This window comes from Pyrus communis, chromosome 16, assembly GCF_041283825.1.
Source record: "Pyrus communis isolate YQ-2024b chromosome 16, ASM4128382v1, whole genome shotgun sequence".
NCBI classification, from domain to species: Eukaryota; Viridiplantae; Streptophyta; class Magnoliopsida; order Rosales; family Rosaceae; genus Pyrus; species Pyrus communis.
This window is the reverse complement of record NC_142580.1, coordinates 18,612,015-18,639,339: the sequence shown is the minus strand read 5'-3', so window position 1 is coordinate 18,639,339 and position 27,325 is coordinate 18,612,015. Positions and strand designations below refer to the sequence as shown.

The 27,325-nt window shown below is 37.1% G+C and overlaps 3 protein-coding genes across 12 annotated transcripts; 1 reads left to right on the top strand and 2 right to left on the bottom strand.

The window, feature by feature from the left end:
* Positions 1-719: 719 nt before the first annotated feature.
* Positions 720-5,269, bottom strand: LOC137732815 (putative clathrin assembly protein At5g57200). The gene is made up of 15 exons (XM_068472081.2): positions 4,844-5,269; positions 4,638-4,707; positions 4,212-4,309; positions 3,902-4,040; positions 3,683-3,810; positions 3,488-3,580; positions 3,298-3,348; positions 3,135-3,200; positions 2,961-3,026; positions 2,795-2,875; positions 2,635-2,712; positions 2,287-2,463; positions 2,115-2,190; positions 1,883-2,001; positions 720-1,385 (listed from the first exon to the last, which is right to left on the bottom strand). The coding sequence occupies exons 1-15, from the start codon at positions 4,931-4,933 to the stop codon at positions 972-974; spliced, it is 1,746 nt and encodes a 581-aa protein (XP_068328182.2). The 5' UTR covers positions 4,934-5,269; the 3' UTR covers positions 720-971.
* A 7,771-nt stretch (positions 5,270-13,040) lies between these two features.
* Positions 13,041-18,755, top strand: LOC137732075 (pathogenesis-related homeodomain protein). Its single transcript, XM_068471371.2, has 11 exons — positions 13,041-13,460; positions 13,912-14,439; positions 14,892-15,057; positions 15,232-15,355; positions 15,459-15,571; positions 15,680-15,952; positions 16,383-16,613; positions 16,773-16,862; positions 17,169-17,219; positions 17,473-17,727; positions 18,428-18,755. The coding sequence occupies exons 2-11, from the start codon at positions 13,913-13,915 to the stop codon at positions 18,707-18,709; spliced, it is 2,112 nt and encodes a 703-aa protein (XP_068327472.2). The 5' UTR covers positions 13,041-13,460; position 13,912; the 3' UTR covers positions 18,710-18,755.
* Positions 18,756-19,868: 1,113 nt separating this feature from the next.
* Positions 19,869-27,253, bottom strand: LOC137730555 (uncharacterized). 10 transcript variants are annotated; one of them, XM_088687571.1, is made up of 9 exons: positions 26,972-27,253; positions 25,268-25,535; positions 23,677-23,825; positions 22,500-23,557; positions 21,965-22,016; positions 21,759-21,865; positions 20,985-21,075; positions 20,513-20,560; positions 19,869-20,067 (listed from the first exon to the last, which is right to left on the bottom strand). In XM_088687571.1, exons 4-9 carry the CDS (start codon positions 23,555-23,557, stop codon positions 19,963-19,965), a joined length of 1,461 nt encoding a protein of 486 aa, XP_088543697.1. In that variant the 5' UTR covers positions 23,677-23,825; positions 25,268-25,535; positions 26,972-27,253; the 3' UTR covers positions 19,869-19,962. The 10 variants fall into 10 exon arrangements, with proteins under 10 accessions (XP_088543697.1, XP_088543694.1, XP_088543695.1 ...); XM_088687568.1 differs by having other exon boundaries at positions 21,965-22,025; positions 26,972-27,151; XM_088687569.1 differs by having other exon boundaries at positions 21,965-22,025; positions 25,268-25,507; positions 26,972-27,151.
* Positions 27,254-27,325: the final 72 nt, after the last annotated feature.

Here is a 27,325-nt window from a genome sequence, read left to right as displayed (position 1 = left end):
TTTGCCTACCTTAGGTTTTACCATAGTGAGGTTTTGTGAGGTTGACTATCCATGCATACTTACTTTCTTATATTTGAGACTCGCATTCACCTATTATGCCGACAACTTCATCAACTGTTCTACCTTATCTGCTAAAGATCTGATGCGATGTTTTGTTTGAGTATTTACACACTCAAGGGGGAATGTTGTAGTCCTATTGGATTAAGAATGTGATTGTATAAATCCTAGTGTTTCTAGGAGTATCTTGTATATTCCCTTTAGTAGTTTAATTCCTATTAGAGATGTAATTGTATTAGGATAAGGATTCTACCTATCCTACTACTATAAATAAAGGCATAAGAGGGTGATACAACACACACCTCAGAATTACATCTCTCTTCTCTCTATGTTGCCATGGGCCCCTTTCCCTCTCTATCCTTTTACAGTTCAATCAAATAGGCCTACAACATTCAAGTTGTGTGAAATTTTGAATTACTTTGTTTAACCATACGATCTCTTTGAAAACAGGATACCATTGTGACACAGTCGGTAAAACTATAGACACACACACACACACACACACACACACACACGGTCTTTGTTCTTCCTCTTTTTTGTCAAATGATAAGAAATTTTATTAAATAGGAATGCAACACACTGTATGAATGAAAATGCAACTCAACGTGCTAAAGAAAAAGGTTTAAGTTCTCGGTCCGAGACTTGATGTAATAAGGAAGAAATGCAACTCAACGTCGAACTTGCATTGATGAAATTTGTGTATACATGTTGAACTTCTGATACGCATCCGTAAACACTGAACAACAAGCAAATGTTTGATCCAAATAGCAGGTCGTTTGATATGCATTCCGTTGTTGTCAATGGCCCACCGAAACAATATACAGATTAAAAAAAGAATGAGCTCATCAAAGTCACACTATTACTCCAAAGAATGAAAAAAATAGTTGGAATAAAATCATGAAATAAGTGGTCTTCTATATTAGGTTTTGGTTTCCCTGATGCGACGTTGTACTCGGAGGGAAGCTGAATGGATCTCCGAACGGGTTTGAAGAGCCCGCGGGCTGCATTGGTTGGGAATATTGAGAATAATACGGGTGAGGTACCACCATCATGTTTTGCTGTTGTTGGTATTGTTGTTGTTGCTGCTGCATGATTTGTTGGTGCTGGTGTTGTTGCTGCGCCATGAGCGCCATTTGCACATTTGTTGGGGGTGCTACGCTGTTGGACATTGCAAATGGGTCATGTACGGGCTGTTGTGTTTGTTGTTCAAATGGATTTTGCAAGCTCGTCGCACCATAACCATACCCTGCATTCTGGAGTTGTAACTGTCTCCTGGCACCTTCATCTTCATACAAGCTATCAAGTAATAGCTTGTCAAAGCCACCAGCCTAAACCAAAACCCAACCCATGCTCATCAATACACAGAAATAATAATATGAATACTAATCTATACATGTTAGTGAATCGCAGTGGCATGTAGCTCCAGTGGTTATTGTGCATTTACCACCACACTGAAATAAGAGTTAGAACCTCCCTTCCCCCTCTGGCCTCCTTTTTACCACAGAAAAAGTGATTGAGGCCCGAAAACTCATTCGAGCTGGAATTCAGCGACGCAAACAACTGCAATTTAAAATTTTGATGCATATACTTAACTACACAACCCTAGATCAAGCTAGATTTCAGATTCTTCAGTTCCGTGATTCAGAGTAAAGTGCGAAAGTGATTACGCATGCATTCCGAATCATGCAGTCGCCAAACTTAACACTGAAAGAAATCAAATCCCAAGCTGTATAGGAGTAACCAGAGCTAGTAGTATACATACCATTGCACTGGAAACGAAGGGGCAGAAAAATAAAATCTTTTTTGGAAAGCAAAGAAGACTAACCAACTTTCTGTCTATGGGCCCTTGGCTGGTATGGTTGCTTGGTGTGGTCACCAGTGCTAGCTCCCAACCGGAAGTCCCAGCAAAATCATTGAAACACGCTCCAGGTTTTTGTTCACTGCCTGCAAATGTATAAATGGTTTGACTTATAAAACAAAATTCATAATGTATCAGCGAACAATCTTCAAATTCGACAATGCAGACATGTGTAAAGATATCATACAACAAAACTTACCCTGTGGAACTATGGCAAGAGCTAAGGCATTGCTTTCTTCGATTTCTGCAGCTTTTGGATTAATTTCCCTTAAACCCTAGACAATGAAAAGGAAAAGTACAACATAAATGGCAGATATCCACAAATTGACATCAGAGAAAACAGGTACATGCCCATGTATACAATATCGTACCAGCAGATCAGTGTCATCGGTTGATATCAAAGGAGGAGGTTCGACTTCCTCTTCCTTGGGTTGGGGTTCTTCCTCTGTTTTCGGCTGTGGCTCCTCAACTTTTTCGTCTTGTTTTTCAGGCTCTGGAGGGGGAGGTTCTTCAGGTCTCTGAGGCTGCTCGTCTGTCACCTGGTATTCCTATAGTCGGACAAAATTATCAGAAATTTGAATAAAACACCGATAGTTCAAATGTTTAAATAATCATGAGCCTTTTATATACAGCTTGTAAACAGCAATTAGCATGCAACGAACATGTGAACACACTTATCTAGTACTCAAATGTTCATACTCATATGGATGCTATCTCACCAGTCTCCTGTTAACGGAACCTGACTGAGGCGCCTCCTTTATATACTCCTCCATTGTTGCAAGAAATGACGGTGGGGGCTGTTTGGTGTAGAGAAGAAAAGGTGTGAGAGACTATACAATGGAATCAACTTAATTATTCTAGTAGAAAGCGAAGTGGAACCTGTCTCAATGTTGGAAACTGAAAAGTTCTAGCAAGATCCAAACCCTTGCAGTATTCATAAAAATCAGCAAGCCCTTCAGCCTGCAGCTCGGTAAAGAAAAAACAGCTTCTGAGGGGATCCTTATTAATTTAACCCCAGAGAGAAAAACAAAGTACCATTGTATACCTGTTGGCCAGCTCTTTTGTAAATATTGAGGGCTTTAACTGCATCGTATCTTGACATATCGAAGAACTGCATGAACATGTACTCCAGTTCTTATAATTGAAAATTGTAAAAATGGAAAGTATCATATAAACCCGATTCATTTCAGAGAAACGTAAGGGTCCAGTAGAGCCTTACCATGTCAACGAGATTTATAATTCCGTCATTGATGGCACAGTATATTTTAAAGCTCTCTTTCAATATCTACGTGGAAAAGAAACAATGTTGAAACTCAGAAGCAACTTGTAGAAATGCATATATTATATTTTCTCAAGGAACGTAGGTTATCTATCATGCATACCAGAGCCAAGGCATATTGTACAAGGTAATTGTTATAAGCTGTCCCCTCGGGCTGCAAAATGAGAGCAAATCAGAAGTTCCGACCTAAAGATAAATGGCTCTTTCAGACTGTTTCGTCAAGGCCATCCTTATTAATGTCATCATGGACCAACTAAAGCATTTGTCTATAAAGAACGAAGCCAGATCAGTACCTGGCAACCCATAAGGCGGAAAAGAAGTTGCTGCAGTGCAGGTAGCTGCTCCAACAGCTCATCAGCACCCAGTGTTCGTGTTCTACTATGGACCTGGTGGAGTTAATGGTATCTTTGTTATACTAAAGTTGATCATGAAGAACAATGTGAGGCAACAAAATTTTAAATCATGAAAATGGCAAACACAAACCACACCTTGGTTGATCCTGGCGACGTTTTTGTCAAACGCTCTGCCTCAATGTCATATTTCAAAACTCGAAAACACTCCAGCCGTTCTTCTAAAAAGAGTGCATATGTCCTCACCCAGGCGGAGCAATCCCAAGCTGCAAGATACAAGTTGGTGTAAGAAGGGACTGTTACAACATCGGCCACATGTTACATAAAATAAAATCATGGAAGGCGGAATCATTTTACCAAGGGGACTTGAGTCATCTTTAAAATTGGAAATTTGGAGAATGTGCCCTCTCTGCGAATAGTTCAAAAGCTCCTCTCTGAAGGTAGGATCACCTTCTCTCAATGTTCTATGAATAACTATCAACGTCTTTATGGCAACCTGTAGATTGTAAGTTCACTTATTAAGTGATCTGTTAGATTTTAACAAATATTTTGCTACTGCTACTGATCATACTTTTCCTATATGCATGTCGTACCAATTATGAACGACAACAAAAACAACGATAACAAGAACAAGAACAAGAAGAGAAGGAATAAAGAAGGACATTACAATCCAACTCCGTGTCTTGGACAATCTCTTGGCCAGCGCATGAATGCAGTATGCTACATCTGCACGTGGACGTGTCACTGATGTCGCGGAGAAAATCTCTAGGCAGCAGAACAATAAAAACAAAAGTACACCAAAAAATTATCCAGGAATTAGAATAAGACTGAATTGAGATAGCTCATTAATGTAGTAATGCAAGAACAGAATCATAAATAGCAAGTGCAAGGCCAATGAGCACAATTGCAAATCTGATGACCATCATTTTTACAGGGTGGTGTCATCGACACACTTCTTTTTACCATTCACATGCAATCCGAAAGCCGGAAAAAGCACCACCCTTTTTATAATGCAGATTCAGATCCTCATCATACAATCAAATAATAAATCCACAAATGTAGGAAATCAAATGCAAGAGACAAATCAACTCACTTCGAACGTGACGTTCCTTTGGAGGGTACTCTACGTGACTGGTGGCCTTCACAGTGGCAATATCCAAATCCTTCAAACAACAACAAAAAGTTCAGACATCCCCACATTTCACCAAATATTGCATTTCATCAAAAAAACCAAAATGCAAGGCATCACAAAGCTCATCAAAACAAAACCCAGAAATCAAAATCGGTTCTTTTTCGCACCTTGAATTCGCTGTTGACCTTGATGAGGCCAACCTTGGTAGAGTCCTTCAGAGCTCCATAGGCCTTCCTAAAGCTCTGAAAAGTACCCATAAAAAATAAAACTCGTTTTATTTATTTATTGGGTTTTTTCAAAAACACCAACACTTTTAACGTGCTGGGGTTAGAGAGATCCAATCATTATGTCAGAGGAGGAAGAGGAAGAGGAGGAGGAGGAGGAGGAGATGGTGGTGATGAAGGTGGTGGTTGTGAAAGATGATCTTCTTCTTCTTCTTCTTCTTCCGAAACCGAGTGATTCCAACAACAAAAACAACCAACGACTCTCTCCTCCCCTCCAAAATGTGCGCAACTGGAAGGACTATTATTATATCGGTATTTTTGTAGTTCTATTCTCTATTTGTTATTCCTGTTTTTTTCATGTTTGTTGTTGGAATAGATATATTGTTATCTTAGCGTTTTATATTATTTTTCTTCACATTTTCTGTTGTATCATTAATCCAAACTTTGTGACAGTATACTTATATAAGTTGTCTTCCCGTTGATCAAGGGACTATAATGTTTGAGATTTTAATAATATAATTTAAATACCTTTTATTTTTCAAGTTATATAAAGGGGTGTGATATCCACACACCATTTTACTTCTCACACATCTTTTTAATTTTCGATCGTCGGATTGTATGAATTGAAGAAGATCAATGGACAAAAATTATCAAAAGATGTGTGAGAAGTAAAATGGAGTGTGTATATAGCACATCCCTATATAAATGTAATTTTCTTAAGAGAAGCCATGGAAGCATAGGGATGTTAGAAAGTGGCGGTTGGATTGATTTCGAGAATAGAAAATGGCGGGTATCTTTCTTGCTTTGGAAAATACTGAAATACCCACGATGGTTTATGGCTTGGTGGGGAGAGGATGGTGTTTTTGGTCATTTGGATTAATTTAGTACACAACATGGAGATTTTCCTCCGTTTGGAATCAGGTTCTGATTGATTACCAAATGCCAAGTACAGGCTGGTTTAGAGTGTGGAATGGGAGGACAGGCTGAAAGCATAAGGTGAACCACCACCTACACCACACCACTTTAAAATCTTAGCAGAACATGAAACGAGTTCACCGCTACATGGTGTTTTAGTTTAATTTTACAATATCATATGTTTATAGGGTTGAAAAAAATATGATTTTGTATTATTAAATTGGAACGTCACGATTACGGTGAATGTGTTCAATGCAATTCCCTCAAATGTGGTCTTCAATGAAATCTTAGAGTTTCGAAAAGAAGATTTGCCCAAATGGGAGAGTTTATTGTTCACAGCTGTGTAATTTAAAGAAGTTATATGTTTCTCATACTCATATCTTTGTATTTCTGATCGTAAGATTGTAAATGTAACATTGAATATGTTATTTGGTTTGGAAGATTGACTCGTCTCAAGTTATTGGTGTGAAATGAAGACACAAAAACAAGTACATAAATATTCAATAGAGAGTGAGTTTACTGAACATGATCAAATAACAGTTATCATATGAAAGTTTTACTTGTATTTCAAATAAGAAAACTATATTGTTGCAACAATGCAATTAGTCATTAGACTGAGACACTACAATTGCTTTATAGAGATATAGATATATATATATACATGTATATATGTATGTATGTATGTATGTATGTATATTTTTTTTATCATTTAACGATGCATGATGACCCTAGAGTTTGTTTGGTGCACTCTTGGTGTCATTAACATATTCATAGACGAAAGCGAGCGTACAACAAAGAAACTCTAAAGGGTTTTAAAACAAATAAACTTCGCCATTGTGAAGCACCGCTGCCACCGCCATAGGATTGGGTTTAGTCTCCTCGATCAAGATTAGGTGTTCAACGTGATCATATAGGGGTCCAAACAAAACAAGTATAAAAAGAGTATTTTTGGAAGTTTAGTAAATTACTAGCTAGAGTGCTCGTGGTGCTGCGGGTTTTGAAACTGTATAAAACATATGGAAAGATACCCGTGGAGCGGTGCCGGTTTTTGATTGGATCCTTTCTCCAGGCAATCCATAAGCCAGCTCTGGTTGTGAACATGGTGGATAGTAATTTAAAGCCACACGCTGCGCTTGCTTTCCTACCGCCTTAAGAGAACGTTACTCAATATTTGAGTACTAACATAAGGTGATGAAAAAGAGGCACCCCCTATTTACCTGAACAATAGGCAATTGTTAGACCATTCTTGGACATAGTCATGAACTTGAAGTGGGAAGCAATGGAGTCTACTGAAGTCCTTCCACTTAGACATTTTTTCAGTCCGAACATTGAAACTGGTGGAAAGCCTAGTGGTCTGTGAATGGTCATCTGAGTACGTCTTCAACGTCTTACTATCTGGTAATGTGGAAAAACTCTCTTGCTATACTCAAAATGTTTTTTATCACCGTCTCTGGAACTCCATGATTTTTCACCTGTTAATAAAAGGCTTGGTGCATAAATTAGTTTACATACTTATATTAAGTATGCAAATTACCATGGAGTTCCAGAGACCATGATCAAAGTCGGTGCATAAAGTAAGTTCCAATTATGTGAATTATCATGTAAACTAAGTGTTCAAAGTTACAATTCATGCGGAAGATAACCATTAAATAAGTCAGAATTCATCATATCATCAGTTAACCGGCAATTAATCTATCTTGTGTTCTTATTAATCTCTCTATTTAGTTCAAAACCATGCTAAATCTGCTCATTTTATTTTCTTTCCTGTTTTAAAATTCCTTTTCTCATAAGTTGAATAATGCCTTTTCCCCCTTAATTTTGTATTCCAAAAGAGATTTTTGATGAGGTCAAAACAGGCTTGCCAATCTGGAAGCAAAAATTGATGGAATCAAACGTTTCCATGAGCAAAATGTGATGAGTGTGATTGAACATGCCATTACGTACAACCTTGGGAGATTTTGTCCCATTTCAAATCATTATATGAGTGCTTTCTTCATGTAATCATATTACAATTGAAACTATCCCACCGTATGCATATACTGCAATCCAAAGAAGGCCAAAAGATTGCATAATTAGAAACAAATAAAAAAGAAAGGGGATCAAAGGCATACTATTTAGAATCCATCCATGATTGTGAGTCGTTGAATCTCCAAAAAAATCGACCAGGGAGAACAGAATCTAGATTAGGTAACCCCTAAACATTCACATTTCACGTACGACGTGTCGTCCTGACATGCAAGATTTACACAAAATTGCAAAATTGACAAATGTTTAAGTAGAAATTGATTGTAAAACGCAAAACTAATAGCACGAAAGTGGGTTGCAAGCAAACACCTTCGCGTCAGTCTACTACTAGTTTTCCAATCCGGGATGCCCATTGTTCCCTGGTCTAACTCCTCTGAGCTGCAGAACAGTTGCACAAACCCAACAATCAAAGGTCTAATTTTAAGCTAAATAAAACAAACCTATAAATAATTTCAGTACTCCGTGCATTTTCAATTCGATTATTTAGTACTCCATATTTCAAATTAAAATCCCTAAAATCAAATTTAAGAATCCCAAGTAAACAAAAACTGACCTAATTAATTGGATATCCTGGTGAGCACTACTCAGATGTTTCGTTACAATCCCCATGTTTTTCTTAATAAACGGTCATTTACACAACACCACTTGGATAGTAGAAGTAAACAAAAAATAGCCCTCATATTAGAAAGCGTATATGAAGTAAAAATAGGTGTGTGGATGGCACATCCCTAATTTTTACTGATATTTTAGTCCATTGATTTTTACTCTCTATTTTATTTTATATTATGGCAAACAAGTCTTTTTAGTGTTCTTTATACCGCAAATGCGCATGCCATGTTAGCAAATAATGGTTGCAAGTTTAGGGAGGGGTGATATTTTCTTTATCAAAATCACAAGAAGTGACGAAGTTTAAATATCGGTTTTTACAAAGACTATTGAAAGGACAGATCAATTTATTTATGCTCGCAGCAAATGATGTATCTTGCTGGTCTGCCTTTAAGGATGTCTCTGGATGAACTCTTCAATAGGTTTTTGAAGATATTTAGTTGATCGGTATTTGGTAGTTTCAAAATTGGTGAGATATAGTATCAGAATTGGGGACTTGAAAAATCAAAATCATTGAATAATCATGAAGCTTTCAAGTGTAGTAGCATATAATAGGAGTCCCTCCAAGTCTCCGAGCAAGAAGAGTTACCGAAAGAGGTGTCTTAATCTTTCTGAGTCGTCGAGGAATCATTTTTAAAGCTACAAGCCTTTTTTTAAGGCTTGTGGTTGAAGCTTTTTTCTTTACATATATAGCTTGAGCATCAGTGCTTCAGGCTTTGTTGAGTTTAATAATTGGTGAAGGTGTGCAAAGCTTTGAGACATTCGTAGTGTTTGAAGCTTTCAACCTTAATGAATGGATGAAGCTTCAAGCCTTTATAGGTGTATGAAGCTTCCATCCTCAATAAATGTGTGAATCTTCAAGCCTTTATAAGTGTGTGAAGTGTCCTTAATAGATGTATGAAGCTTCAAGCCTTTATAGGTGTGTTATGGGACCATAATTTTCCAGAACCGGGGTAAGGTGGATTGGAATACTAATACCTCAAAAGTTCGGTCACATACTCAACAACTTCCATAGTGAAGCTACACGTATGGGGCAGTGATGCCACCATCATCCTGTTCCTGAGCAATGACAAAGTCTGGCAACTTCCCTGAGATTGATCATGCTTGTTCCGCTAATCTAGTAAGGAATCAACCATGTTTCCTATATTCTTGGAATCCTTACAATCTAAGGATTAGGATTAGTGTTCGTCACAAGTAATAACACTTCAAAGAGAATGTAATATCTACTCCTAGATAGTACGGATTCCATATCTTAAATGGTATTTATCTTGATTGGTATAAATACACCCTTCTAGGGTTCATCTCTGAATACATAATTATTGTGCCCTTATTCTTTTGCCTATTGCTTGAGTCTCATATATTTTCTTACTAACTTGACCGTCGAAGAGCCTTTGGCTAGCATCCTACCAGTCCTTGGCTACTGATTGTTGTTTCTTGTTTTACAGGTTATTCGAATTTGTGCATCTCCACCCTTTACGGTGGTGAGCAAATTTGGTTCTAACAATTGGTGTTTTCATTGAGAGTGAACTCATATTCCTCCAAACCAAATCACTATACCAAAAGCATGTATGCAGAAGAAAGCTCTATTAACGCTAACGTTAACATGGTAACTGGAGACAATCCAATCCTCGGCGCCTTCATCACTCCCTCCAGAATATCCAGTTCCCAACATCTTCACTACTCCTAGTACGAATAACCAAATCCTTAAAGCTACAAGCATCCTGGGAAATGACAAAGGTTCCGCAACTAGCCCTCCCTCCACCATGGAACATATTTAGGAGACTTTGCTGAAGATCAACACCTCTATTGGTAAGTTACAAAGAACCTTACGACTTTTCAGGTAGAGAACCATGGAAAGAGGGATCCGTGAAAGAGAACGATCAAGGTAAGTTCGACCAACATGAGGAAGACCAGTGTCCAGAGAAGAAGCCTACCCTCAACATCAACTACATCTATGGGGAACACAAGATGCCTAAAGGAAGGAAAGTCGGCAACCCCAAAACAAGGAAGGGAACTCCGATTACCTTAAGGTGGAACGTCCTCAAGCATCGTTGACCGTGCTAAAAAAATTCATTTCTTCCCAACTACAAATGGTTTGATTCTTTAATGACATGAAAAGATATGTAGGCCATCTGTTTCCAATTCAACCACAATTAATTTTAACACTGCTATCTACATGTAGACATGTTAATGGATAGCTCATCTCCTTAACGCCCCACAACGGGCTATGCATTAAAGATGATCCTCGATGTAGACTTACGTTGTATCATCTTTTAACTAGAACTACACTAATGATTTGATTCTCCTTTTCAAAAATATTAGGTAGTCCTATCCAGATTCAATCACACCCCCTTATCAAATTATCATTCTTTTATGAATAAGAATTTAAGTTTGACCATGTTGCAAATTTTGTCTGTTTGTTCGTTCTTTTTTCTTTTTAGTGCGGTAGGAGATGCCCTAAAATCTTAAATGACACATAGCTTTGAAACTTTGCATAATTGCAAGTCTAAAAATTTAAAGTGACTATGTCAGGGGAGTCTCATTTAGCCCATTCTGTAATGTTCGGTTAGCAACTTGGGATGCTCAAGCCGTATTAAGCGCGGTTACAGCAGCACGGCTACGAGGACATATCCCCATCATCTGAAAGTTCAACACACCATCTGGCCAACGGAAGGTTAATTACAACCTAAGGGTTGTGGGTTATAACATTCAAACATGGGCTTTACGACATTGAGGGAGTAATTGAAAGGGAAATTTGGAAATCATCAAAAGGGATGGCTCTAAACTATGACACTAAGTACGATTACTTCCATCCTTGACCAGCGTACTAAGTCAAGTACGTTATGCGGCACCATGTGTCTAATGCAGGTACGAAGTCCTTAAGAAGAATTTTATTCCAATGGAGCTCTGATACAGGAAAATGACTTAGCCAAGTCAGCTAAGAGTAGTTCAATTGGAAGCGCTAAGGTCCAATGCATAAGTTTTGACAAAAGGATTCCAAAGGTGTTTCCAACCCACATGTAGGTGCAAAAGTAGTTTATTTGGAAGCGCTCAGCTAAGAGTAGTTCTGTTTTTTACTTACACATCGGAGGGCCTTTAGCGGACACTCCCTTCCTTTTTCTCAAGGGTGTTTGTCAATTAGGCTAATGATATTATTGTTTTGCAACTACGATTTTCCTCATTTTATCTTGGGACGAAATCTGCATCCACATATTGCATGTGAATTGACTCTTTAATAGAGATAGAACCCATCGATATAAGTAGGTCTTACCCTTATTAGAGAGGTGGTTCACATGTGATCTTCCTAGCTTTTTTTCTTCTTGTAAGTATTTATTACCACTGCTTGGAAACACAAAAAATAATAGAGTTTGGAAAATTGGGTGAAATGTAAAGTTAGCAACATGTCAATTTGCCTCATGAGCCATCATATTGAAATATGACATCTATATTTGGCATCCCTTAAATCATCTCTAATGAAGAGATGTAAATTTGAGATGTAAAAACTATATTTACATCTCTCGAAGATGTAAATATACAATCTAGTCCAATGAGAGAAATGTAAATTTGCAATCTCATTTTTAATGTAAATAATCTTTTGTTGAAGATGAATAATTTACATTCCACTATAAATGAGTTTTCCTCCAAAAAAATGTAAAATGTCTGCTTCAAGGCATCTTGCATTTTCAGCATCTCCAATTGGAGATGAGTATATAAGGTAATTTAACTATTGTGCTTTTTTTAGAGCTATTATATTGGCAATCAAAAAAGGTAATTTACCAAAAAAGGTGGAAACAAAGTTGAAGGATGGGGCTCTAATAGGGGTGGACACAGATCGTTTTGATTCAGTTTGACACAAAAAAAAAAAAAATAAAAAAAAAAAAAATATATATATATATATATATATAACAAGACCAGCTAGTATTTAATGGTTCGATTTGGTTTGACTTTGTCCAATTCCACCATTAAAATTTAATCAAACCAAATCATTGTTAATCAGTTTGATTCGGTTGGTTTAAGCTTATTCAACACAAATTAAAAAATGTTCAATATTTCAAGAGTTTTAATCTTCCAAACATCCACACATCTCATGCATTCCAATTCGATTGAAAGTTTTTCGTAACATAAAAAGTTCATCAAGTCAGATAGAACTAAGTTTCAATTAAAGAAAATTTCATGCTAGCAAACGATTTATTATAACCTCACATAAACATAAAATACATATAAATCTCTTAATTGTTAATAATCATTACAACTTATAATGTGTATGGTAGAGCCGCTAAATAACCTAAAATAAATTTACATGTATAAAATAAATAAATTAATAATTAAAAGATACGTGATCGGTTCAGATTGATTTTGGTCGGTTTTAAAAATATCAAACCCAAACCAAACCAAAAGTAAATAAGTTTGGTTGGATGTTTAGGTTGTTCGATTTTTTTTTCTTGGTCAAAATCAAACCAAATTGATCAATATGATTCGGGTTGATTGATTTGATCGGTCTGGTCATTTTGATGCCCACCCCCAAGCTCTAACATGTAGTATAGCATTGTCTCAATCCAAAGTATATAGAATACTGCTAGTACTAAGACGTCTCATTTTTAAATAAAGAAGAATACTAATATTACTAAATGACTGGCTTGTATATTATTATGCACATCAACCGCATATGATTGATTTAATCGAATATCGAGAATTCCAAAACTGGAAGGCTATTTACTAATTAGTCTTTCAGAGAGGGAGAGAGAGAGAGACCGTCGGGTGGCGCTTCGGGGAGAACAAAACCTGCCGGCGAGTACTAACCAAAAGGCACCATTGAAAAACCCCAAAGAACCCAAATTTTTTTATCAAAATTTGAAATTCTTGGAGCAATTACTCCAAAACCCATCAATGTCTCTACAATTCCAAAGCTCTTGCTTGTATATATGAATGTATATATACAGTATATATATATAGGTGTGTGTATTGTAGCAGCTTCAAAGGCCAACAGTTGATAGAGATCTCCATTCTTTTTCAGGTGAGGTCCCATTTCTACCTTTATCTCTCTGCGTCTTTATCTGTCAGTTTGAAGCTCAAATGTTTGGTGCTCTGTTCCAATCTTTGAAATTTGTGATCTGAGTTTTCTTCATCCAAATCAAATCCTCCAATCGGGAGGCAGAAGATCACAGTTCTTGCTTCTGATTAATTCATGATATACCACTTCAGAAAAGATGATTGCATTTGACTCCACCTTGTTTCATTGATTAATTTGCTATATTTTTCTTTCTTTCTTGAAAATGTTGTTCTCTTTGTTCAGGAATTAATTAATTAATCTACTTTGTAAAGAGGCACTCTGTTCACTTCGCTGTCGCAAATTCGGAATTTCTTTCCACAATTCTGATCATTAACATTGTCGAATATGTTTAAAATCCAGGTTGCTAGAAAACTTGCTTTGTCAATGCTATTCTGATTTGTGTTTTGATTTTCAGTATGGATACATTGGTTAAAAATATGCGTGGTTCTGGAAAGAAATCAAACCTCAAAGAGTCCGGGAAATCTGGTTATTCCAGTTCCATGGCGAAGCTGATTTCATCACCAAGTTTTAAAAAAGGCGGAAAAGTTCCCCGTGTTAAGAAACTAAAACCAAAGTCGTCCAAGACTATTATCGCGTCAGCCTTGTCAAAGAAGAGAGGTGCCGACTCTTCAACCAAAGCATCAACGTCAAGGAATAATGATACTAACAAAAAATTGATGAGTAGAAAAGAATTTCATAAAGTGCATGATACAGATTCTTCCAAAAAGCCGTCTTCAGTGAAACTTCAGGACCACAAGTTATCAGACAATGGCTCTGATGAGAAGGGGGAGAAAAGGAGGAGAAAGAAGAAACCGAAAAAGGATAAGGTGGAGTTGGATGAAACTTCTCGCCTGCAGAGGAGGATAAGGTACCTGTTGATTAAAATAAAGCTGGAGCAGAACCTTATTGATGCTTATGCTGGTGAAGGTTGGAAGGGTCAGAGGTATGTAAGATTATCTTAAAATCTTTTCGGTTCCCAATTTCTGCTTTATATATCACACATTTCTGTTCAATGATTTAGTATGTAAGCTAGACATAGGTAAAGAGTAATGAAATTTTGTAGACTTGGTTTGAAAGCAATGGTATTTATGTTAAAATAGAATCTTAATAAAGAGGAGAGGAGACTGGATAGTCGTAGAAGCTAATGTTTTGATATTATTCGTTGAATTTACGTTTTCAATCGTTTTAATAGCAGGAAGCTCAATTGGTAGATTTGATGTACTCAAATTAACTGAAAACATTTCAGTGTCTGATTTGAATAAAATTTCAATTGTTTTTATTAATATCAAGTGATGATTATCAATTAAGCTTAGAATGTGCATTGTTTTCTTGACCTCCTTTCTATAGCAAATGGCTCTGCGGTTTAATTATTTTAATTTCTTACTTATATCACAGTCGAGAAAAGATTAGGCCAGAATTGGAACTGCAGAGAGCCAATAAGCAGATTTTAAATTGCAAGCTTGGAATCCGCGATGCCATTCAACAACTGGATTCTCTGAGCTCAGTAGGAAGCATCGCAGATTCTTTTATTGCTCCAGATGGATCTGTTTCTCATGAACATGTAAGTACATGGTATTACTATTTTTTTGTATGCCGAAAGGGGCTGTTTGGAATCTCCAGTTGTGATCTTGGCTAAGGTCTGGATTCTCTTGACAGCTCCCAAGCGTAGGCCCACTAATACCTCTTTATCTTGGCTGTATGCTTATTGATGTTCCATTTTTTTTGTTACTATTAGATATTCTGTGCGAAGTGCAAGTTGAACGAAGCTTTCCCTGATAATGATATTATACTGTGTGATGGGACATGCAATTGTGCATTCCACCAAAAATGTCTTGATCCTCCCTTGGATACTGAAAATAGTAAGTTTCTCACCTCTTTGGAATTTTCTTTGGGCCCTTTGGTGACTTACCAACCATATTTTCTTCGGAAAAGCTACCTCTAAGTTCAATTGTTAATCTACAGTTCCTCGAGGAGAGCAGGGTTGGTTTTGCAAATTTTGCGATTGTAAAATGGAAATACTAGAATTAGTCAATGCTCACCTTGGGACTTGCTTTCCGATGAACAGTGGTTGGCAGGTTAGAAACTGCCTAACTCATTGAGAAATGTCAAATTTTCACCCCCAATTACTTTTGGTTTTGCTGCTTTAATAATTCTTGTAACTAATGGCTCTCTATGTAATACAGGATGTCTTCAAGGAAGAAGCCACTTTCCCCGATGGTGAGAATTCCTTATTAAATCCAGATGAAGAATGGCCTTCGGATGATTCTGAAGATGATGATTATAAACCAGAGAGGAATGTGAACAGCTGCAGCATCAGCAGGGGAGGCAGCGATGACAATGTATCAGAAGAGGAATTATCAACTGATGTCAGTGTAGGTTCTGATGAATCTACTGATGGGGAAATTGTTTCTGGCCGCAGACAGAGAAGAAGTGTTGATTATAAGAAGTTATATGATGTGAGTATACCAGCCCAAATTTTCCCTTTTTTTTTTTTTTTTTTTTTTAACTTGTTTTTGGTAAATTTTGAATATTAGTATGACCTTTAATTCCTTAATTCCTTTAAATCTGTTTTATTCCACTTTTGGGTCTGGCACAAGGATAGTTATTAATTTTGAGATAATGATATTACATGGAAATTGCTTGTTGCCAGTCTTTATATGTTTGATTGTGGATGTTTTGGCAATAAAATGTGGCTAGATATAATCAACTTATGAAATGCTCGTATCGTACTTAAATCAATATATATATATATATTCCTACGGGTTTTATTGTAAAATTAATATCTTGTGGATAATAATGGGGTATAGTATTTGCTGTATAACAATGGTTCTTTGAGGTGATGATCCGATATTCACTGTGTTGTGCATATTTGTTTTTTCCTACAAGGAAATGTTTGGAAAAGATGGTCCTTTGCTCGAACAAATCAGTGATGATGAAGACTGGGGTCCTGTTAAACGAAAGCGAAGAGAAAAAGAATCTGATGCGGCCAGCACCCTTATGACTCTCTATGAAAGCGAAAGAAATCCAGATATTGACCATACAGAAGTGAAAAATATACGTTCTTCTGATACGCAAGTTAGAAGATCCTGCTTCCGAATTCCTCGAAAGGCAGTAGAGGTATTAGAACTTGCCCTCTCTCTCTCTCTCTCTCTCTCTCTGGTTACATCTGTCTCTCTTCACTTGCACTCGTAATGCTTCCGCCAAAGCTATTTTAAATTTGATGGTCGTATCTGTATTTCCTAGACTAAAACCTTCTGCTGTAATTTCTTTTTCCAGAAGCTCCGCCAAGTGTTTTCTGAGAATGAACTTCCTTCTAGAGCTGTCAAGGACAATCTTTCAAAAGAGTTGGGCCTTAATCCCGAGAAGGTAATGGTGATTGATTAATTATAGATTGTTTGGGCCTTCTTGAACCATCAACTAGTTTGTTGCTCAGTATGAGTTTATTTTCTTGCCAAATTGGATAATGGAAAATATATTTTGGAAGTTATTGATATGTTTTTCGTCCAGTCAAAAACATTGTCTTTCTGGACTCTACGTTATTGGGATTTTGGTGTGAGAGTCAAGGAATGTTAAAATGCGTAGGCATGGTTTTGTAGTATTTGCGGATATTAGATGGCTACAAGCTTATTACCTTATCCATCGTTTTAATAACTTTAACGTTGCAATTTTCAGGTTAGTAAATGGTTCAAGAACGCACGTTACTTAGCTCTGAAAACCAGAAAGGTGAGCTATTAGTCCATGTATTTTCTTATACGCCTAACTTCTTCAATTATACCATTGTTTATTTCTTCTTTTCATCTGTTTTAGCCTCTTTGTTGATTCACTACTAAATCAAATGTTTGATGTGGAGTTGGAAATCTTTTCAACAAAGAGTATATTGGTCCGAATTAGTCATGGAGCGTTAGGATCTTAAATCTCAACTCCTGAGATTTTATGTCTCTCAATAAATTATGTTGATGGATCTTTTGTGCAACAGGAAGTGAGTGGTAAAGACCATCAGACTTTTACTCCTGGAATCTCCAAGGAACCAGGATATGAAAATGTGACTGGAAAAGCCGCGGATCTCATGGCTTCAGATTCAGATGATGATACCTTAGCTGAAACTGTGGTCCATTCCCCAAAGAATGTTAATGCAGCTTTCCGGAGAAAGCATCCAAAATCACTAAGTAGCCCTTTGAGGAAAAGTCAACAGAAAGCCCCTTCGTGTGGGTCACCTTCAAAGAGCAACAAGGTCTTGGCCTGTCATAATAGATAAATAAATTTCTGAATATTTCTGCGCCTTTTTTATTCACAAATCCCAGGGCCATTAGTGTTTTGGTTATTTTAAGGGTTATTATGTTTTGGCTGTCATTGCAGCCATGATTTTGTCAGTAAAATAGTTAAGTAGTTAATTTGCGTCATGATCTTTGCTTGGTTTCTTAATGTATTGGATATACCTGAAGTTATGTAGTCCTTGTCCTTCAGAATAAGGTTTGTGAGTTTCCGGAAATTTGCCATCTCGTGTTTTCTATCCAAAAACCATAATAGAAACCAACTGCACTTACCTGACTTTCCAATTTCACAATCCTCAAATCATATACCCTTTTGCATACATGCAAGCAACCTTCTCATCCAATTATCTCTCAAAACTCTGGTTTTGTGGGAAGAAGAATTCTGGATATCAGATAATTCTTCGGGACCTCGTCTTTGCCTCCTCAAGTAGTTCACATGGTTATATCTTCTTTTAACCTTCTCACAGTTATGACTTGCCTTTGTTTTCACTGTATTGGATTAAAGATTATATACCTGTCTCTGCTTATTTTTCATTGAATTTAAAGTGGCTGGTTAGAGACGTTTACGGTTTTCATATCCTATAATTACTACTAATTACCTCTGCTGAAAATATTAATTGACAACAAAGTTGACTCATGTGTTGGTTTGCTTTCATACAGGATGGAAAAGAGTCGAGTGATGATGTGAGCTTGAAGAAGCTTATGAACACAAGAACAAAGGAGAAGCGGGCGAACCTTATCGCTGGAGGCGGTGGAAACGGATGTCGAGCTGCAGAGCTGGAAATGGAGAGACTATGCAAAGCCAAAGGTAGGCTAGAACATATGAGACAGAAATTACTGAAATTGCAAAATGTGAAAGCAAAGCAGAAATCGAATAAATCTCTCTTGCATGAACACACTGTGATTTATGTTCCAGTAGCACAACTGCAGGAAAAGGTTTGATAATTTGTCATTTTTCTGAATGAAATATAGCATTTTTTTTACCTCAGTCATCCCGTCTTTTCAGAATTTATTTGTTTATCATTTTGCTTCTTGTGCAAGAATACTCTCTCTCTCTCTCTCTCTCTCTCTCTCTCTCTTACATGAATCCTGAAGCATGGAGAAGAGTACGCAATAGTGATTGCATGTTTTGATTCACACTGCTATACAACTGGAAATTGAAGTTAAGACGATGAACTAGGAGTAGAATGACGCCGCAACTGTGTGCATTCATCATTCATTCTGTGTGAAATTGTCGCAGTCTAGGGGTCGCATTCATCGTTCAGTTGTCCCTCTTTTTAAAAAAAAGCCCAAAAAAAAGAGACTTGGAACAAGTTAAACATGTAATCATATAATTAGAGATCAAATGTGAATGGTCAGTCGGCTAAGGTTATGTCATCACCCCTTGTTTTTAAGTTCGAATCGTTGTTTTTATAGATTAGAATAGTTTGGAATATCATTTTCTTAATAAAAAAAAAAAAATATACATTTCTTTTTACTTTCTTGTTGGGGGCAATTAGTTAAACAGTAAAGAAAAAATCCAGTTTTTCATTACTAAATCAAATGACTTGCCTCAGCCTCAACCTCTTACACACTCATGTTTAATCCTGACCGTTGATTCTGTTTGATTTATTAAATTTGATAACCATAAATAAAGAGGATGTGATAAGCTAAAAATGACGTGTGAAAATGACTTGGCGATTCTAACTGGAGCAACTCTTATATCAAGTAGTGGTCTGACAAGTTTTTCTCCCTACCAACGTCAATCCACGTGTTTTGATCCACCCGATCCCACACTATTCCCGTCGAATGTGAGAGCTACCTTACTCAGACAGTTTCTCCCCACTGGAAGAATCGTTTGCTTTCTTTTCATAACCGTTGGAGCTCCACCCTGAATTTTGGACTACACAAAAGCACCTTCAGTTTCAGAGTTTCTTTTGCAACCTCAAAAAGAACCACTTTAATTTATATCTTGATGCAGCAATGACTTGTCACATTGTGCAAACAACAAACACTGGTAACTTAAAAAGGAAGTTAGGCTTAACACAGAGAGAGAGAGAGAGAGAGAGAGAGAGAGAGAGAGGCTCGTGCGCTTGCCTACAAAAACCATAATCCAGTTAACTGTGGTCAAAATTTCTAACTCGATTTGATATATAAGATGTTCAATGACTGACGAGCCAGGTTCTATACACGCTTTTACACCACTTCTCACCATATCATAGAGTTTGTATACTTTTTGTACCTACTATGGGCTTCTTCAATTCACCGGCACTCTTGGTTCCATCCAAAGTATGCTGTTTAGCAGATAACCGCGGCCTCAGCTACACATCATAAGAAATAATAAGAACCCAAAGATAAACCACAAGGATCATACAAGGTAAACCAATATATTATGCTCCTACGACCCATTATGCATATATAAGAATTCAAAATAGTATTTCAAGTAATTGTTTCAACAAAAGCATGCTAATGTGAGACGATGCAACAGCGTATAAGTATTAGATATGCCAGAAACTCACTACAACATAGTTGTTCTGGAAACTCTAGTGTAAACCTATTTTCTTTATCCTTTTTGTTCATTGGGTCCTTTAAAAGTCAGCAATTTCTTTAGTTTAGTAAAGTTATTGTCTGTTAAGACTCTTGTCTCATATCTTCGAGAGGTACTCTTGGTTCCACATACCACTACTTGCTTATCATACTATACAACTAAAATGAACTCTAACATATCCAAAAACTTATTTATTGGAACAATTGCCTGGAAAATACCGTCTCAATATACTTCAGTTGCTTTAGAACTTGATCCGTTTCCAGTTCCTGAGCCAGACACAAAAGAAGAGAGATAACGTTAGATTTAAAGATGGACACCAGACAGACCAGCATATAATGAAGTGAAGAAAGCATATAACAAAGACAAAACCGAAGTGAAGAAAGCAAAATACATTATTTGACATACTAAAACAATAGTGAAGTGCTCGATACCCTATTGACTACATCTCAGTCATGTTTAATCAAAATCCAATGACTGAATGAAATCCCAATAACCCTCAGCAGGTTCGATATGGATGGTTGAGATGCACAATCATTGTGATGCAATCCCAACCATCTGTATCTCTAGCAGTGTAAATTGTGATCCCTTTTTTTGCTACTACTCTAGTTCTAAGAGTTTCATATGATACGATCTAAAAATCCAAACGTTGTCTATAAACAGAGACATGAAGAGTGTCAGTGATAGGTCCACCTGAAGCACATTACAATCAGCATGGCTTGGATCCCAAAGGATAGAGCAGAAGCACTCCCAGTCATTAGTTTGGACTTCAAAAAGAGGAGCCCTGATATACAAGAATCTTCCAAATTGTTAAAATGTCAAGCATAATCAAGAACAAAAGTAGAAAAGCAATCAAGCGATCAAAAAAAGCGATAAGAACAACTTTAGATCATAAGTATTAGGTAATATATCAAGATACCAAAAAACTCATCATGAACTATTTTGTGTACTTGCATATTTCGAGACAATTGCCATAAAAAAAGAATCCAGCCAGCAGATTTGTGGTGTAACTTTAAACAATTTAGAGCTACCTATATGAATTAAGTTTGGAATTTGTGAGAAAACAAGTTTGGAGTTTGGAATTTGTGATCCAGTGCCATTGTGTCAAGTCTTAGTCAATCACTAAGACCGAAGAAAACCCGACAAAAACCCCCTGAGAGAGAACCCCTCAACAGACAGGAAAGGAGAGAAGGGCATCTTCGATGCGTTCTTCCAGTATCTAAATTCTAAAGAACCATCAGTCTTGGACTGGAGTTCTCTCTCAGATAATTGTACAACTTCAGAGTTCAGACTGACAAGTCACAAACAGCAAGCATCCATTCATATTGGTGTTTCATGTTCTCCGTTAAAGTAATTTCACTCAAATATAGTACTATACATATTGTCAGAAAAATTTCCAACTAAATAATCAGATCACGACCTTCACAGGTTCCAATTAAGCGTTAACACAAGCCATAAATTAATTACCTGCGCCATTTTCCACATATATTTCCATTTGCGCGATCTACAACTTCTCGACATTGAAGCCAATTACCTATAGAGCTATGTCTAGAAGGTTTATTGCAGTTCAGCCCCTACAACAGAAAGATGTGTCATTACTCCATAGAATTTCCAAACTTCCCATGCCAAATGAAAAAGCTGATTACATATACAAATACAGATCAAGGACTTACATGCAATCTAGCATACTCCGACGAATCTAGTTCCAAAGGTTCACCAATGCCACTGATATCACTGTATCAAATCAAAATAACAGAAGTTGTAACTTGTAAGTTGTAAGTAACATGCAAAATGAAAGAAAATAAGGATTCAAACCAGAGTTAGGAAAGGCAGATTATGAAAATTTTCTTTACGAGAACACATGATAAAAAAAGATCCCACACAGGTGCCTATGCAGGACAGCCAGCCAATTGTTTAGGAATACAAGCAGCACAAGCAATGAGATCTGTCCTACCTGGCGTGCTAAGTCCTCTGAAAACAAGGATTCATAGCACAAAAACCAAAATGAAACTACTTACCCTACCCTCCTATATAAACCACATAGTGGCTACCTTCATAGTACATCATTTGAAATGTGACTAATCAAAAGGAAGAGAGACAAGGAAAGCAAGCTGTTTTCACAAGGATATCCATCCAACTAGTGAAGGCAACATATAAACTTCAACTGCATCAAAAGAGTTAAGAGAGCAAATGACAGAATAAACATACCCATTTGTTGGGCCAGACCAGTCAGGAACTTCCGCTTGAAACCCTTTACCAACCCGAACACTAGTTGTATACGGCTCAATGTCTCTCAACATTAAGATTATGGGATTCATTTGGCCCTTGGATGATGCTTCCCTACTCATGACACTCGTGATATTGGGCGATGTCACTTTCTCCTGCAAAATCTTATGTTTCTTTTTCAAACAAGAATGACAGAACCATTCATCAATAGGTGGTTTCTTCATACGGGAGTGGCAGCATGACATGTGAAATGCCTCTTCACAATTATCACAAATTAGCATTTTCAAAGTGGTTCCAGAACGACTACAAATTTTGCATGACCGGCGATGGATTTCACCGCTAATGGTGTCAGTGTCTTCAGCAGAACCACCGATCATGGTAACCTGAGAATCCCCAAGCAGTCCATGGCTTCTAAGAATAGAGATGCATAGATCCCTTTCAGACAGGTCTCCCACAGCCTCCATAACTATTGCACTAGAAGAGGAGCACTCAGCTGTTTCATCTACTTCAGTCTTTGCAGAAGTTGAAACATGCTCCATATTTGACTTTGATGATGAGCAACTATCATTCACGCTGCTTACCTCTAAAAGTTTTTGCACGTTATTTTTAGGTGCTTCATTGAAAATTAATTCCTCACCAGCAGAACATCCATTACAAGATTCTGAATTTAAAACATGACCAACTCTCTTGCATAAACGACGAGCTACAGAATGAGCTCGAGTAGCTTCAGTTTCATGGTGTAATTGAGATACAAGTTCTTCCTTAGCAGCAACTGTAGAAGCTTCAGAATTTAGAAAAGAAAAAAAATCACCACTTATAGTGTTTTCTCGCTCTCCTGGAAACACGGTGACACGGTTTCCTTGTAACTTCCTCCTTTTATAAACGAGATTAGGTGCAGAACTTTCTGACATGGTGACTGCTGAAAGCTGGGAAGAGCTTCTTGGAAAAATCAAGGGGCGGGAATCATCAAAATTCTTGTTTCTCTCAGAGATTGGTTGAGCTCTTCTGCAGCTGCAATGATCATCGCATTTTGTACACATCTGCCAAGTTTCAGCACCAGGCATCCAATCACATAAGGCATCGTGAAACCCATGGTTAGATACACAAAATATAACAGCTTCAATTGAACTAGGAAAGGAACTCAGAATCAACATTTCACCTGAAACCACCTCACTAATATCTGGTGTCCGTTGCTTCCAAGTACCACAGTAACACGCTGATTCACTCTCTAAAATGTTTGAAATATGAGTTTCATATGACAGAAGAGGCATCCCCCAAAGTTTTCTTCTTTCTATCGTATCAACCTCTCTGATTCCAACAAGGAAAAAAATGGATCAAGTTTCAAAAATGGGGATCGTATGTACATTTCCATGCACTTCTCCAAATGAATTCACTTTCATAAGGTAAGTTTTTCAACGCAGACAGGGAAAAATAAAAAGCAGAAAATGAAAGTGAGACTCTTCATCGTCCAAGCAAACAGGTAACACAAACTTTCCTGAGACACACAGCATGACAAAACCCTCAATGGTACTCCACAAACACATCACCAACAATAGCTACTATCACCAAGCAATTCTAATAAGGTAGGGGGCAACCAAACAGAGAAAAAGTAACTTACAGATTCCACTGTTTGCTTACAAATCTACTGTCAAACCTACTTAAGAAGCTGCCTTAGGTGGGCCAGCATTATAAAATTTCTCTCCAAGGAAAGAAAAAGGATTAAACCCTAATTGATTTCCTTATGGTAAGAAATATCCTCAAACACCCGTTTTTGCGTAAGCCCCACTTTCATACTGCATCTCCAAGAGAAGTTTGAACAAAATAAAATAAAATACAACCCCCCCCATAAATAAGTAAACAAACTTTTTTAAAGGTTCCAAAATAACACATGTAGAGAATAATCCTTTTAATAACTTTAACTCCATGACAGAATGCGATGACACCAGTAGGAATTCTAGAAATCACACAAACCTAGAGAGAAGCAAAGTTCCATCAATTTTATTCAATCACTAAATCTGTGGAAAGGGTACATAACGTGTGATTGATCAAGACCTAAACCTAATAAAACAGGAAATAACCTAATCCTTAAAGAAATAGGAAATTGAAGACTAATGGGCCTGCTGGAACCATACACCAGCAGAATTTACCCTAGACCCATATGACTAGCATACTTCAGAGTGCTACAATTCTTCTAATGCCATGTGAATCACAAACACAAGAACAAACACATTGGCACTGCTTACAAAACCTCTCTACTTCTGATAGATCCCAGCATCAATATGAGACCCCAAAGAAACAACATATGCAGAACTAGCAGCTTCCCCTTTTGAGTAACTAATCATCACAATCCTCTAATGAGCATAATCCAAACTATTGCAATACTTGGAAACCTAACTAAATGAAAATTAAGATTCCTTATACTTAAGGAAGGCTGCTTACGAGGAAACTATTTTCACGATACCAATAAACAAAACGTTCTTCCACATATAGCATCTATTAAATAGTACCCGCCCGTTTAGATCAAATTTTCAATCACCAAAAATTATAACGAATCATGTTCCCTGCCCCAAAAGAGCACTAACAAAGTTTCCAGACCAAGGGCTACCCCATATTAAAACTCCACCTCACTCAACTGTCCCCAAGACCGCAAGTCCACCAACCTTCACTCAATTAAAGTATGAGAAGAAATCCTCCACCAAAACGAGTTCCTAGTCATTCAAGTTTAAATCATAGAGTTTCAAGAGGCACACCTCCATCATAGACCAAATCATCTGCTACCTGCCGAATCAAACATGGGGCATTTCCACACCACATATCATGCACAAAATGTACATGCTTACAATCTGCTACAGTCCCACTATGTGATATGCCAATCCTTGTGCTCCAACCACCGAACTCATCATCAGAATTCTACTCCCAATCAAATCTCCACAAGATCTTCACGTCCGCAGCACAAAGGAATTGAACATCCAGTTTTCAAAGCTCCTGTTCTGCCTCAGGAGGAAAAACCTCAAACACCTAGAAAAAGAGAAGCGATGCAGTGCAATAACTTCCCCATAACGTACATTATCCAAGCACAAGGCACTATACTTTCCATACCACATTGGTGAATAAAAATAATTGCTTTGTAGCATGCCATATCCAAGAAGATACATCAAACTTTGTTGAAATTGACACCAATTATATTTTAACAGCATTATCTTAGTTCATCCTTTTTTCAGGTCAAGATTCAAAAGCATTAATAAACTCGTAACTGGAAAATAACTAAAACATCGTCAGGTTGTGGGCATAAGCCATCAAATCACAAAGCATATTCTCTAATGTCTTGAAGAAATCTGTGCATTCTAGTCTTGAAGAAATCTGTGCATTCTATTTGAGGTGTGAAATTAAAAAACATATCAATTAGATAACCACATTTTATTTACCTGGCAATGTACGGACTAAAATTTAGTATGTCTATTTTGCAAATTAGCACGGAAGCATGCTACAAAGACCAAATTCATGGTGGGTTGGGTAGTCTGTGTAGTGCCACACATAAATTAAAAGTTCAACGCATCCGTTATGCAGTATCATATAACACCACGCGTATTCCACATTTATTTCCTACACACTTAGATACACATCTTTCCTTGATCGCAACACTAAAGTACTTTAATAGCATAAAAAGTACAGATTCCTTGCATTTACGGAATATTACTTGAAATGAAACTATTCATACAGTACCAATACAGAACCTAGATAGATATATACAATTGAACTTCGACCACATTTTCGAGTTTCATTAATTACAATAAATCACTCGCCGAATAGCCCATGAAAGCAAATATAGAATGCAAACAGCATTATATTGACTCTTAACAAAACATTAACCCTACGATCGGAGGCAATAAATTTGCGAAATTCTCTACTTTTGCCGTCTTTCTTCATAGATTAAGATGGATGGGAAATAAATACAAAGACCTAATAAGATCAACCACTCAAAACTGTTCCACATAGACGAACTAAAATCTGGTTCTAACGATAAGTGGTGACATTCAACCCCAATTACAGGCGTCAGATATTAAACCAACCCGAATTTCGCTTTCGTTTCTCTTACATCAAAACTAAACCAAATCAGTGTTAACTAAATCTAATAAATGGGGAGCAAGGGCATGTAAATGGACCCAATTTGGTCAACCCAACAGGGAAAAGCAACCTAGATCCTTGCACAATTGGGGTTTATACAAATTTCAATAATAATGGCATCAATGTTTGCAATCAATCGCACAAAATTCTATAGAACAGTTATGATATGCAGATAAGAGTAAAGCATATAAAACTAAACAAATTAAACGAAAATCAAGAACATACATATATATACATACATATATATATATATATAAGAAATTGGGACACCAATAGCATAGACGTGCAAAGTATCAAAGGCCCAACACATGCAAGAGGAAGAACATTACCGTTTGTTGGGCGCTTTCAACTAAAGGCAAGAATGCTGCAGAGGTGCCATTGTCTGTTGTTTGTGTGCAGACAAGGACGAGGAACAGGGGTTTACGGAAACCAAACCGAAGAGTCGAAGACAGAGTGGGATATGGGTTTTATGCCTTTTAACACTTTTATTCTTTGGGTTGTCCTTGCACAGTCCATTAACCAGTTTAATTCAATAATTATAGATCGATTATTTTTTTGTTGCTGCTCAATTAGTATTGGGAATTATAAACACGCACCATTTTACTCCTCGTATGTTTGGTTAGTGTTTAGTATATTCAATTTTATATCCTTCATGCCTATCTCGTGTCTCTACATGCTTAGTT

What these genes read in the sequence shown, in the direction of transcription:
- LOC137732815 (XM_068472081.2), bottom strand. Translation starts at nt 4,933, where the DNA reads ATGGGTACTTTTCAGAGCTTTAGGAAGGCCTATGGAGCTCTGAAGGAC. An exon ending in AGATGACTCAAGTCCCCTTG is followed by an intron (nt 3,811 to 3,901) that starts GTAAAATGATTC and finishes TGTATCTTGCAG; the next exon opens with CTTGGGATTGCTCCGCCTGG. An exon ending in TCCGCCTTATGGGTTGCCAG is followed by an intron (nt 3,349 to 3,487) that starts GTACTGATCTGG and finishes CTCATTTTGCAG; the next exon opens with CCCGAGGGGACAGCTTATAA.
- LOC137732075 (XM_068471371.2), top strand. Translation starts at nt 13,913, where the DNA reads ATGGATACATTGGTTAAAAATATGCGTGGTTCTGGAAAGAAATCAAAC. An exon ending in GATCTGTTTCTCATGAACAT is followed by an intron (nt 15,058 to 15,231) that starts GTAAGTACATGG and finishes TGTTACTATTAG; the next exon opens with ATATTCTGTGCGAAGTGCAA. An exon ending in TAGCTCTGAAAACCAGAAAG is followed by an intron (nt 17,220 to 17,472) that starts GTGAGCTATTAG and finishes TTTGTGCAACAG; the next exon opens with GAAGTGAGTGGTAAAGACCA.
- LOC137730555 (XM_088687565.1), bottom strand. Translation starts at nt 23,581, where the DNA reads ATGCCTGGTGCTGAAACTTGGCAGATGTGTACAAAATGCGATGATCAT. An exon ending in CGGAGTATGCTAGATTGCAT is followed by an intron (nt 21,866 to 21,964) that starts GTAAGTCCTTGA and finishes TTTCTGTTGTAG; the next exon opens with GGGCTGAACTGCAATAAACC. An exon ending in ATATGTGGAAAATGGCGCAG is followed by an intron (nt 21,076 to 21,758) that starts GTAATTAATTTA and finishes CTTGTATATCAG; the next exon opens with GGCTCCTCTTTTTGAAGTCC.